The sequence below is a fragment of the Ochlerotatus camptorhynchus genome, unplaced genomic scaffold, assembly GCF_037179485.1.
Source record: "Ochlerotatus camptorhynchus isolate MF236.1 unplaced genomic scaffold, CSIRO-AGI_Acam_v1.1 ptg000094l, whole genome shotgun sequence".
Classification (NCBI taxonomy): Eukaryota; Metazoa; Arthropoda; class Insecta; order Diptera; family Culicidae; genus Ochlerotatus; species Ochlerotatus camptorhynchus.
The window spans coordinates 4,405,385-4,419,325 of NW_027040584.1; the positions used below are offsets into that span (position 1 = coordinate 4,405,385).

At 42.9% G+C, this 13,941-nt stretch overlaps 1 protein-coding gene across 1 annotated transcript; it reads left to right on the forward strand.

The window, feature by feature from the left end:
* The first annotated feature begins 638 nt into the window (after nt 1–638).
* On the forward strand, nt 639–3,692 carry Cdc5 (cell division cycle protein 21). Its single transcript, XM_065218783.1, has 4 exons — nt 639–811; nt 903–3,380; nt 3,432–3,467; nt 3,531–3,692. The coding sequence occupies exons 1-4, from the start codon at nt 767–769 to the stop codon at nt 3,690–3,692; spliced, it is 2,721 nt and encodes a 906-aa protein (XP_065074855.1). The 5' UTR covers nt 639–766.
* The last annotated feature ends 10,249 nt before the right edge of the window (nt 3,693–13,941 follow it).

Sequence of the window (13,941 nt, forward strand, 5' to 3'; positions counted from 1 at the left end):
GAAAATAGTATTCATACTTACTGCTAATGTAGCGATACTAATGGTGATAATATATTATATTTCTGATTTTTTTTTATTAATGTAATTCGTCACAATTTTCCTTGCAAGATGTGAATCATCAATTTATAATATTTATTTATTTTGATTGGCATGCAGGTAAGTTCATCAGCTGTCAGTCAACTCGACACAACCCATAACATTTATACACCCGCGACGATTCCGGCGACGATTTCGTCAGCGACGATTTCAATTCGTCGCGTTCGATAAGGTGGAAAATTCACATGTGTTTCACTTATACATTTTTGCCAAAACATCAGCCTTATACATTCCATAAGACAAAAATCACATAGGTCCTATAAGAATGCATACAAGGTATGTGTAACCGCTTATACATTTCATTTGACACATGATCTTCATTAACTTTTTGCAAGGCGCCTGCTTATTAGGTGACTTATACATTTTATGAACAATCAGCAATAGAAATTTGCCGAAAGGTATCAGGAGATTTCTATCCGTGTACGTAATTAACTTCCAGCCGCTCAAACTTTATGGGCACAAGCAAATCGGGGCACTTTCGGTCGAATCCATCCATCGTCTTCGGAGACGCATTTTTGACAGTTCCATCAAAACAAGCCGCATTCAGTTGCGTTTTCCTCATGTCGGATTGGTTTAGCGGAAGAAAATCCGAAAAATTCAGTAGAAAACCAGTGTAAATCAAGTTAATTTAGCGTTCAAAAGTGAGAACTGTAAACCAACCAGCCGCACGATGCCGCGTATTATGATAAAGGGTGGTGTTTGGCGAAACACCGAGGTAAGTTGCTTGTGCTCTGCTTTCCAATCGTTTCGCGGTGTCTGGCTGGATGAAAATCGATTATTCTACGGTGTTTGTTTTTTTTTTTTAGGATGAAATCCTCAAGGCAGCGGTGATGAAATATGGCAAAAACCAGTGGTCCCGAATCGCTTCTTTGCTGCACCGAAAATCGGCCAAGCAGTGCAAGGCTCGTTGGTATGAATGGTTGGATCCGAGCATCAAGAAGACCGAGTGGTCCCGGGAGGAAGACGAGAAGCTGCTGCATTTGGCCAAGCTAATGCCGACACAGTGGCGTACGATTGCGCCGATCATTGGCCGAACGGCGGCGCAATGTTTGGAACGATATGAGTATCTTTTGGACCAGGCTCAGAGGAAGGAGGAGGGAGAAGATGGCTCGATGGATGATCCGAGGAAGTTGAAGCCCGGTGAGATTGATCCAAATCCGGAGACAAAACCGGCCCGTCCGGATCCGAAGGATATGGACGAGGATGAGTTGGAAATGTTGTCGGAAGCTAGAGCTAGGTTGGCCAATACTCAAGGCAAAAAGGCCAAGAGGAAGGCCCGTGAGAAGCAGCTGGAAGAGGCAAGAAGATTGGCTGCGCTGCAGAAGAGAAGGGAATTGCGGGCGGCCGGTATCGGTTTGGGTAATAGGAAGCGGAAGTTGAAGGGAATTGATTACAACTCGGAGGTTCCGTTTGAGAAGACACCGGCGCCGGGTTTCTACAATACGTCGGAGGAGTTTGTGGTTCCGATTGCAGCGGATTTTTCGAGTTTGAGGCAACAGCAGTTAGATGGGGAGCTAAGAACAGAGAAGGAAGCCAGGGAGCGGAAGAAGGATAAAGAAAAGCTGAAGCAGAAGAAGGAGAATGATGTCCCGTTGGCGATGTTGCAGAATCAGGAACCGGCGAAGAAGCGTTCAAAGTTGGTGCTTCCGGAACCGCAGATTTCCGACCAGGAATTACAGCAAGTTGTAAAGCTGGGACGGGCCAGTGAAATCGCCAAGGAAGTTGCTTCGGAATCGGGAGTGGAAACGACGGACGCTTTGCTGGCGGACTACAGTATAACTCCTCAGGTGGCAGCCACTCCCAGAACTCCTGCTCCGGTTACGGATCGTATCTTGCAGGAAGCACAGAATATGATGGCTTTGACTCATGTGGACACACCGTTGAAGGGCGGTACCAACACTCCGTTGATTCAGTCGGATTTCTCCGGAGCACTTCCACAGAGTATGGTCGTTGCAACGCCAAATACGGTCTTGGCGACTCCGTTCCGATCGACTCGTGGTCCTGATGGAGGAGCCACACCAGCAGGTTTTCTAACGCCTGCTTCCGGAGCACTCGTTCCGACAGGGGCAACTCCTGTTCAGACAGGTGCAACTCCAAACTTCGTTCGCGACAAATTGAACATCAACGCAGAGGAGACAATGTCCGTCACGGAAACTCCGGCGGCCTACAAGAACTACCAGAAGCAGCTGAAATCATCTCTCAAGGAAGGACTCGCTTCACTGCCAACCCCGAGAAACGACTACGAAATTGTAGTTCCGGACAATGAAACCGCCGAGCCGATGGACGACGGAACCGACGGCGAATCCATGGTCGCAGATCAAGCCGATGTCGACGCCCGTCGGAAGCAGGAACAACGTGTTCGCGATGCCAAAGAACTATCATTGCGATCGCTGGTTATCCAACGGGACCTTCCACGGCCTCTGGACATCAACATGACCGTACTGCGCCCGCCCAACGAAATGCACGGTCTGACGGAGCTCCAACGGGCAGAGGAACTGGTCAAACAGGAAATGGTCAAGATGCTCAACTACGACGCCATCCGGAATCCGGTCGTCAACCCGCAGGCTCCACCAATCAAAAAGAATCCTTTGTCACAGCATCTGGCCTACCTGGAACAGCACCCATACGAGGACATTGACGAATCGGATTTGGACGGCGCAAAGGAATTGCTCAAAGAGGAAATGGGTGTCGTCAAATTCGGAATGGCCCACGGGGACCTTTCGTTGGAGAGCTACACCCAGGTCTGGCAGGAATGTCTGTCCCAGGTCCTGTACCTTCCCAGCCAGAACCGTTACACCCGAGCCAATTTGGCCAGCAAGAAGGATCGTATCGAATCGGCTGAGAAGCGACTGGAAATCAACCGGAAACACATGGCCAAAGAAGCGAAGCGTTGCGGAAAGATCGAGAAGAAGCTGAAAATTCTCACCGGAGGCTACCAGGCGCGGGCTCAAGCGCTGATCAAACAGTTCCAGGACACGAACGAACAGATCGAGCAGAACAATCTGTCCCTGTCGACGTTCAAATTTTTGGCCTCGCAGGAAGATTTGGCCATTCCGAAGCGGTTGGAATCGCTGACGGAGGACGTCATGAGGCAGACCGAGCGGGAGAAATCCCTGCAGAAGCGGTACGCACAGCTGACCGAGGAGTTCCGGGAGCTGTTCAGGGAGGAGCGAGTGGAGCGGCAGCCGGAACCACGCGAAAGAATGCAGAATGGTCGGAAGGAAGTGGAAGAAGAGGAGGAAGTGCAAGAAGAAGAAGAAGAAGAAGAGCACAAAGAGGAGCCGGTGGAAGGTGCTGGGGAGGATGAGCATCAGGAGGAAAGAGTTCAGCCCCAGCAGGAGGAAAGCGTTCAGCCCCAGCAAGAGGAAAGCGTTCAGCCCCAGCAGCAGGAGGAGGAGAAGGGGGGTGAGGACAAAGTGGAGGAGGCGGTGGAGCAAGAGAAAGAAGTAGTGGAGGAGGAGGAGGAGGAGGAAGAGGAGGAGAAGGAGGAGAAGGAGGAGGAGGAGAAGATGGAGGAGCAAGAGGAGCAGCATTCTCAACCTCAAGACGAAGGGGAAGCTATGGACTGTCAGAAGAACGACGAAGGAGAAGAGTAAAGGCATTTTCGAGGTGGAGGCACAACAGTCCATGATGTCGGTAAGTGGAAGCTGATTAATCATGTTTACAGTTAGCATTTCGTATATAATTAAAGTGAATAAGTTATTTACTAATAAACGTTCTATAGACTAGCTTATGTTGGACATTATTGTTGAGAAATTTACATGAGTAGCACAGGATAGGTAAGCGAGGAGGGCATCTCCTTTTTCACGTCCAACTTCGCAGGGAATTTCTCCCGGGTTAGCACCAACCAGGGTCCGAACGAGGTTTTGCTAGCTTTTTTGGACATTGTGGAATTAAATATGTTCAACATACAAGACCCTCTTAGAAGCTTAGTTTCTGCCTTGTTTCCCACATTAGAATCATATCTTAAGCAATTGACTGTTTCATGGCCTGCATCAATCGCATCTTTCGATGGATAATTCATCGAACGAGGTCGAAGATATGATCACTGTGGTACAGTGGAACTGCCGTAGTCTAGTGCCTAACTTAGACTCGTTCAAATGTTTACTTCGCTATTCTGATTGTGATATATTTGCACTCTGGCTTTCGGCCGATAAAGAACTCAACTTTCACTGTATAGAGACGATTCTTATGGAGGAGTCCTTTAAGGGATCAAAAAGTGCTATCCTTTCTGTAAATTTCCCTTCCTGCTCTATCAGGCGTCGAAATCATCGCTTGCCAAATAAATGTGAAGAACATCTTTGCATTGCTTCAGTATACGTTCCACCAAGAACCTCCACATACTTTAAGGAATATTCAAAGCTTGAGACTTCTTCTTCTTCATTCCTTTATTTAACGTCGGTCTCTGTTCCGCAATCTTGTGCCAATCACCGACGGACATCGATTGCCATCCATTGACGGCAATCGAAGGAAGACGTGACCAGAGATTTTTATGCCTCAGAAAAGTCCCACCGACCTCGGCTGGGATTGAACCCAGACCCATTGGGGTGAGAAAGCAGTCACGCTTACCACTACACCTCCGGCACCGGCAAGCTTGAAAACAGTGTTGGCAAAATCAGAAATCAATTGATATTTATCCGCTCTCATGCGCTCGCAATATCACGCGTGATATTGAAACAAAATATCATGCGTGATATTGATTTTACAAGCTCCTTTGATATTGCGAGACTATTCACAAGTGCAAAAATCAAGCTGATTCCATTGCACATCGTTTTCTTAGAAAGAGAAAGCATAGTTTGCTATCTCTTTTTAATCTTTACCGATGGCAGATGCGAATGGACTGCTGCAAGCCGTTATGGAAGTTTCGGTTGCATTCGAGTGTAAAGCAAAAATCCTTAAACTCAATCTCACCACAGTTTGGTGAGATTTGCAGTTGGTGAGTTTTGTTAGCTTGATATTCCGAGCAGCGATATCACAGCTTGCAAAATCAACCGCAGTTGTTTGCTTGTTGATTTTTGTCTACGAAAATTAAGCGTATCTTGGGCGTTGGTGATATTTGATTTTTTGATATTTTTCCAACACTGCTTAAAACAAAGCTGAATCAATTAATCAAAGCAAAAACCGCGGTTATTGGCGCAATTTCGTCGAGGGACTCTCACGAGAAACTTCAATGAACACCTTGTGGAGGGCGCTCGCAACATGCGTAACCGCTAATCTTCTAATGAGAGTGAAGAATACTCCAACCGATGGATATTCGATTTCGCTTCAAAGGTCTGTCCGGACTCAGTTCCAGCCGTTCCAGCACAACATTGGCGTTGACGGTGACTCTGTAGCTCTTTACTCGTATGAGAAAATCCATAAGCAAACGTCAGACTGTGCGTGAAACATGTGGGACTTTGTATTATCCTTTCACTCCACCGAAAACTCCCATAAGAAACTTTCTTCGAACAACTCCTCACCGTGAAGCGATATGATTAAATTCTCCCAGGTATCGCTAAAAGACGCTTGCTAGACTTGTTCAATTCCTTACTAGAAAACAACATTGTACCATATTGTACCGCCTGAATGGAGGCAAGTCAAAGTAATTATGATATGGATAATAACTACCCAAGTAACCATACCCGTAACGTGGGTAGATCACCTTTTCGTGGTACGTTACGGGATGTAACGTAATCTACCACCGATTCCTAGTGTTGACTACTTCAAACTAGGGGAACAGGATTTTTCAGTAATCAAAGGAACACATCTTAGTCGTTGTTACTTGTTATGCCTTGTTGATAGTGATAATTCCTCGGGTTGCCTGGACCGAGGATGATCTTGAAATAAGGAAAAAAATGCGTTAGTTAGTCTTCATCTATGTGATTCCTAATCTTCTATTCGTTGTTCCCTAGTTTGAAGTGGTTAAGACTATAGGGTTCTGATGCATGGTCACTATCGGTGTCATTCTTTAATTTTGTTGCTAAGGAATCCAATTTTGACTGACAAAGGGGGGCGCCTTTTGAGGGTGCTCTCACTCTTCGAAGGGTGTAATTAGCAGGGCCCTTTCAATTAGAATCGATTCCTTGCGATGAAGGAAAGAATGACAACTGTATCAAAACCGAATACTTCATCATTTCTCAATAGTGATGAAGTAATACGACATGCACTAAGCTAAGGACACAATAGATCAAATTACTGGTCGCAGTAGTTTTATGTCAGAGGAGAGAAAAAAACCATAGGTCCGTTATTTCGCCTTTTTGGCTATATACAGCTGAACAACGGCTATCCAGCTTTCCATGCTCGGTAATAGCGGCCTGTTTGTATGAATAAATGTATCCTTCACTGTGCTTTTTGCAAGGGGCAAGACACCGAGTTGCTTTTGAGGCACCTAGAGTAACTCACATTGCTCAGTGAGCAAGATCACAGAAGCTTGGAGCGAACGCAGAATATTTGTTCTTCGTCTTCCTCACCGGTTTTCACTTCGATTTCATCCGGTAGATCGATGATGGATTTGAAGTCCAGATGAGGATCGAGGATCGTACTCACCGGCTTTGGCAGTGGTGGCTGCACTGGATGCTCTGATTGAACATTTCGGGGTTAATGGTTGGATTTCGGGTTGGATTCCTTTGTTCATGTTACGAGAACAACTAGTCTGTATCCACCTACCTTCTGCTAATTCATTTCCAACTTTTCGGGACGGAGCAATACGAACAAAAAGCACAAAACAGCTTTTCTTTGTTTACGAACAAAACTAGCGTATAATATAAGATGCATATTCTCAAAGGAAGTGAACGGAGTAAGCAGAGAAAAAAAAATCGATGAACGTCGATTGAATTTTGAGGTACATTGAGTTACTCGCTGCAAACAAGCAACTCAGGGTAAAGCTGTCTCCCCCCTTGGATTTTTGGCACTAACTGGAGGGCGTATGTTGTTTCATTTTCTTCTGTTCCTGGGAGAGGGAAAGAGAGGGGTACATTTATTCATACAAACAGGCCGCCATTACCGAGCATGGAAAGCTGTATACCAGTGTTTGCAAGTTCTGATGAGGCCCGTATATAGCCAAAAAGGCGAAATAACGTGCCTATGGTTACTTGGGTAGGTAGGTCATGACTTTTCATACCCATTTCCTGACAGTTGGTGAAAGGTCATTTGGATTCAAGCTGCTGCACGGGTTAGTTGAACATTTATTAGCTGCGTCGTGGGTGATTTGCGCATAATTAATATCGGCGAATTTTCACATTTCTGACGATCCTGCCAGGAGCCAAACCTGGGATCTTGGAGACCCCCAATTGGTTATAAAGGGCCAATCACCCACGTGCAAGGAAAATTGAAAATTTGAACGCGACCAGGACGGCCATTCTGAGAAACGAGTGATGACGGATTTGCAAAAAAAAATCGTTTCATCGTGGCCACATGATAAGAACAGGACCGGGACGGCCGTTCTGAATGCGGGTCTCCTCGCCGTGGCGAAGCCACAGGAAAGAACGCGACCGGGACCTCGACCGGGACGGCCGTTCTGAGAAAACGAGTGAGGACGGATTTTCAAAATATTAAGGCATTGTTGTTGCTGTTCCGTCTTAGGTGGTAGTAGGATGTCCTGACGTTGCTGCTGGTGAATCCGGTTGTACATCTCCTCGTTGCGATGCTTGTTTGATGTTTGAACACTAATCATATGCAGGGACACTTAGGTTACGCATATTCAAATCGAACTTGATTATCACGGAACGAAGTAAGACCACAAACGAAGTTCGTTTGTGGTTGAAGTCAAGAAAGGAGCGTAGGGAGGACCGAATCATGAGCCGGTTTCCGATAGCTGCATCTACTTTGCACGCTAACTTGAAAGTACTCATTAATGAGTAAAAAAAGACCCATTTTGAAGAAAAGTGGCTTAACTCATTAATGATTAAACAATTTTACCCATTAATGAGTATCTGTTACCCATTAATGATTAACAATTACTCATTAATGGGTAACAGATACTCATTAATGGGTAAAAAATTTACTCATTTAATGAGTTAAGCCACTTTTCTTCAAAATGGGTCTTTTTCAACCATTAATGGGTACTTTCAAGTTAGCGTGTGAAGAAAGATATGAGGATTTGTTTTGCTTGCGGTCGTCAGGGTCACATGTCCAAGTCACCTCTGTGTCCTGCAAAAGATCAGAACCAGCGTTGCCAGATTGTTTTAAAGCTTATCGGTATCAAAGGTATTAAATAATCGGTATTTACTATTAATTTAATTTTATATTATTGCCGTTTTTTAAAGCAAAAATTTTAACTATGGTGACGGCTGGGATTTGACAGGAATTGCTTTGTTTTACGGCTTTCTCAGTCTTAAAACACTCTTTAATTCTTTTAATTTATTTTTTTTAAATTATCGTCTTCAAGTGGTGATCAAAATTGTGACCAAGTAGTGTTTTTTTATTTCAATTAAATATCATTAAATGAAACGAAAATATGGAACAACGATTAAACTATTGACAATAACGACAAACAATATTTTCCCTTGAAAAAATCCACAACCTATAGCCGAAATGTCGGGCAGATTAAAGAGCCTGAATTTATAAAAAAATTCAGGCTTTTTAATCAGATTACATCGTAGTCGTCGCAGTGTTTTAAGACTGAGAAAGCCGTTAATCAAAGCAAAATTTTAGCTTTTGAACTATGATCGGAAAATTCCGGAAAAAAAAAACTCCGGGGAATGTTTGAATTAGCTTCTGAATGGAGCTGTAAAAAACTCTCCTGGATGAAGTTCGAGAAAAGCTGGAAAAACGTCCGGCAAACTTCCAAGACACGAATTGAGAAACTTGTTGGGAAAATTTAAATAAACTATCGGAAAAAAAATCGGATGTTACATCCAAAGGAAGCCAGAAAAATTTCGGAAACCGGAAGTAAATTTCCAGAAGTAGCCATTTCCATGGAAAGCCAGAAGAAGCTTGGAAAAACCTTCCAATAGAAGTAGAACAAAAAAACCTTTGGCTTATGGTCAAACTTCCCGAATAGAAATTTACATTAGCCCAACGTTTGATTTTGATGTCTACATCAGCATCAAAATCAAATGTATGCCTGATGTCAAACATTAGGAAACATTATGATTTAGTTGTATTTAAGCAACGTAACATGGTGTATACATCAGAAATTTTGGAACAAAATTTTGCCATTCTAATGTCGGTCTGACGTCAAAAATTTCAATCTATTGACATTAGAACCAAACGTTTTAAGGATGTTTTCAGATGTACAAAACGTTAGAACTAAACGTTGTTCGGATGTTTTTAAATGTAAACGTTTTCTGATGTTTTCTAATGTAGATGTTTCCTGATGTTAGAAACAAACGTTTTTGGATGTTTTCAGATGTAAAAAACGTTAGAACTAAACGTTTTTCTGATGTTTTCTAATGTAGAGGTTTCCTGATGTTAGAATCAAACGTTTTTCGGTTGTTTTCGGATGTAAAAAACGTTAGAACTAAACGTTGTTCGGATGTTTTTAATGTAAATGTATTCTGATGTTTTCTAACGTAGATGCCTCCCGATGCTGGAACCAAACTTTTTTTGGATGTTTTCGGATGTACACAACGTTAGAAATAAACGTTGTTCGGATGTTTTCATTTGTTCTTCGTGTTTGTTGTTCTCTGATGTTTCCAGATGTACAAAACGTTTAAAGTAAACGTTGTTTGAATGTTTTCAAATGTAGATGTTTACTAATGTTTTTAGATATACAAAACACTAGAATCTTACTTTTCAAATGCTTTCAATTATATTTACAACACATTAGAATTAGAAACATGATCGTGTAAACACTACACACGCTTGTTGTTAGATTACATCATAAAAATGCGTACATAACAGTCAATGCTGAAGCTCCCGTTTCCCACCAGTCAGTTAACTGACCTTAGCTAACCTAATATCATTGCGGCAACTCTCTATGCGGCAGGGGAACTATGCCATTAGCGCGCTGAGAGTTGTTAGACCACTGACATAGGCGCCAATTTGTAGGTGACGAGGCACTTGGTGACATTACAGCGAGCTTGACGATTGTTGCAGCATTTTTTTAGCAAACTACCAGTTAAGGTGTGTAGTGTTTACAAGATCTTGTTTCTAGCTCTAATGCTTTGTACAATTGAAAGTATTGAAAAAGTTAATTCTCATGTTTTGCACAACCGAAACCATCAGAAAACATAAAATTGTACAAAAAAAAGTCATCCATTCTGGTAGACTATCTCTTAAATGCATAAAGAATAGCCATTGCTTAAGCTCCCGTTTCCCACCAGTCAGTTAACTGACCTTAGCTAACCTAATATCATTGTGGCAACTCTCTATGCGGCAGGGGAACTATGCCATTAGCGCGCTAAGAGTTGTTAGACCACTGACATAGGCGCCTATTCGTGGGTGACGAGGCACTTGGTGACATTACAGCGAGCTTGGCGATTGTTATAGCATTTTTGAGTGAACTACCAGACAATCATGACAATGTGATCGCTGCGCCTCCAGATCACGGATCGCTCCAAAAATTGCTGCAAACGAACTGCAAATATATAATAAACAAAATTATTGTGCATGAAAAATATGACAATGGACAATGCTCGAGGAGCACTGGGAGTTTTCGAACGACGCGTGCTTAGGACCATCTTTGGCAGAGGGTATATGAAAATGGTGAATTGAGTAGAAGAATCTAGATAGACCTGGAATTAGGGCGTAACAGCCTTTGTAAACAATGGCTTCTCTTGTTGATTTCTCGGAATTCAAGACACGCCTACACAAACCAACATATCCATCGGGTAGTAGAAGTCTTTCTCTAATCGATGGTGATGTCGATTCGCCTGGGAGAGCCATGACTTCCGCGAAATCATCGAGAGAAGTCATTGATTACAAAAGCTGTTACGCCCTAGTTCCAGCTCTATTTAGGAATGAACCACGAACTGGCGTAACTTTATGGCGAACCCAATATCCAGAAAGTCGCTAAAAGTGGAAGGGTACAATGGGCGGGACACGTTGTAAGAATGCCGGACAACAATCCCGCAAAAATGGTGTTTTACTCAAATCCGGCCGGTACAAGACGCAGAAAAGTACAGTGTGTAGGAAGTGTGGGACGCTCGAGAAATTGGAGACAAGCAGCCAGGGACCGAGTTAGTTGGCGCAACTTGTTATACAGGTTAGGTTCCGAGGGACGTCGGATCAGCAAAAGTAAAGTAAGTATACAGACAAACAGACATAACACTCGCAAGATGTTCATCGAACAAGCATTTATCGGTCAATTTAAAAGTATCTTAGTTGGTAGTACCGCCACCTGTGGCGCGCATAGTCAATTCCCTTGCGTTTGACGTTTCCACACTACCGCCATCTGTTCAGCGTACTACCCACCACAGTGTACTCAACAGAGGGCGGTAATGTTTTAACGACGATGTTTTACAGTGAGAAATATTCAATGTGTTATGTCTGTTTGTCTGTGGTAAGTATCTTATACGTTGGCTAAATTGTTATCCAAACTGCCTAAAAGTTCGAAGAAATAGTTATTAGATAGTACAGAATTCTAAATTGGCATTATTTATGAAAAATTTACATTAGAATTCTTAAATCTCAGTCTTTCCCTGATTGCGAACCACACTTTAAATTTTATATAAACTTGCGACCCATCTTGTGTACCATCATAAGGCTTGATGAAACTTATTCCACCCGGAAACATGTTTTTTTCGGAATTATGAAGTCATTATAGGGTTAACTACCCCATTTTCGGCCTATTAAGCACAACCCGCACTTAGTCCTTCTTTATCTAGCGCAGTTTAGCACCAAACGGAATGTTATTATTACTGATGGCTTCCAAATTTATTTACCTTTCCGTATGTACCGTAAGATTTGATAAAGAGAAACCAATCGTTGAGATATTGTCAAAAGTCTAACACTGCTTCTTGACACCAAACTCGGCCTACGGATTCTAAACTCGTCCTAGCGCATTGAAACGCCATTGAAACGCCAATGAATTCACTTCGGCCTATCGGATGAAGATTAAACATTGTAATAATCATTGTATGTAGTCTACACTGGCTTGACGAAATGGAAATAAAGAATAAAGAATGAAGATAAAAATTGATTCGGTCGGAGCGCAGAGTTATTCAACATCCAAACAGGGACGGTATTAAAAGTTAATCCAAGTTGGAGCTTACCGCCATTATTGCGACTCTCTGAATCCAATATTAATAGGTTGAAAAAAATGGTTTAAAAATGGAACCTAAATCCAAAATTTCATAAATTTTGGTTCACATGAACTATGATAAATCAGTGTTATTACATTTGCAAACATCACCATTTTAGCGGCCCTCGCCATAGAGCGAACTGTCATTCAAAGGATATTAACGTCATCTAATGCAATTTATCGACAATTTAAATCTTGGTTTACAAATCGAGATGAATGTTAATGGGAACGATAAAAATATATTTGTGCTCAGAAAACGAAGCTCGTTCAGATGATGTATAAAAATTTGTTTGTTTTTCGAAATTATACAACCCAATTCCAGGTTTTCCACACGAAACGAAAACTAATGGATACGTATTCGGTTTTCCCATAGGGATACGTATTCGGTTTCCCCATCAGGATACGTATTCGGTTTCCCCGTCGGGATCCGTCTACGGAATCCCCATCGGGATCCGTATTCGGTTTCCCGATTGGGACCCGTATTTGGTTTTCCCATTGGGATCCGTATTCGGTTTTCCTATCTGGATCCGTATTCGGTTTTCCCATCGGGATCCGTATTCGGTTTCCCCATCGGGATCCGTCTACGGAATCCCCATCGGGATCCGTATTCGGTTTCCCCATTGGGACCCGTATTCGGTTTTCCCATCGGGATCCGTATTCGGTTTCCCCATCGGGATCCGTCTACAGAATCCCCATCGGGATCCGTATTCGGTTTCCCCATTGGGACCCGTATTCGGTTTTCCCATCGGGATCCGTATTCGGTTTCCCCATCGGGATCCGTCTACGGAATCCCCATCGGGCTCCGTTTACGGAACCCGTCATCGGGCTTGTAGCTTTTAGTAAATACACTGACTAACCTGCAGTATGTCGAGGGATCTGGCTGCAAACTCCCCGCCCGGGATCCAGCTTCGGATTCCCTACCGGGATTCGGCTTGGGACTGGTACTTTCCTAAAAAAAACATAATTACATTACATTAAATTAATAAATTCACATTTACTTACCAGAAAAACATTGCATCGCCACCAAAACTCGCGACGGACACATTGTCGGCACTTTCCCGGGCTAATTCGTAAACAAATCAAACTTTTCCCACTGCGAAAAAAAACTGTACACGGCCAATGAGATCAACGCAAATTTGAGTACAGTGTACTCAATATCGAAAAAAGTGCAGGATGAGTAAATTTGCCGCATGTTTTCCTGTGGAAAACCTCAAAAATCTGCCCTAAAATAAGGAAAATTTACGAGAATCCAGAGAATCCAATCTTTGCTTTTCTCATATTCGGAACATGAGGGAAATTAATTCAAAACTGAGTTCCTGCACTTTTTGCGATTTATGAGTGAACTAACCTCAAATTTGGGTCGTTCTCATTCGCCGTGTAGTGCTGACTCAGGACAAAACAAACTTTGCATGCGGCGAGAGACCGAGGGACAACAATTTACATCTTGATGAACTTTGATTCTAATGTAACGTTTGGTTCTGTTGTCATTGGATGTATTCTGATGTCAAATTTTACATCGTCAAGACGTTTGATTCTGATGTAACGTTTGAGGCTAATGTATTTTTATGTACTTGGACGTCACACTGAAGTCTGAATACATTAAGGTTACAGCAATACACGTTAAAATTTAATGTATTGAAGATGTCTGCTGATGTTTCCTACATTACAATTTCTATTCGGGT

Coding starts and splice junctions, on each gene's coding strand:
- Cdc5 (XM_065218783.1), top strand. CDS start 767: ATGCCGCGTATTATGATAAAGGGTGGTGTTTGGCGAAACACCGAG. Junction 3,381..3,431: donor AAGAGCACAAAGAGGAGCCG/GTGGAAGGTGCT, acceptor GTTCAGCCCCAG/CAGGAGGAAAGCGTTCAGCC. Junction 3,468..3,530: donor AGCCCCAGCAAGAGGAAAGC/GTTCAGCCCCAG, acceptor GAGGCGGTGGAG/CAAGAGAAAGAAGTAGTGGA.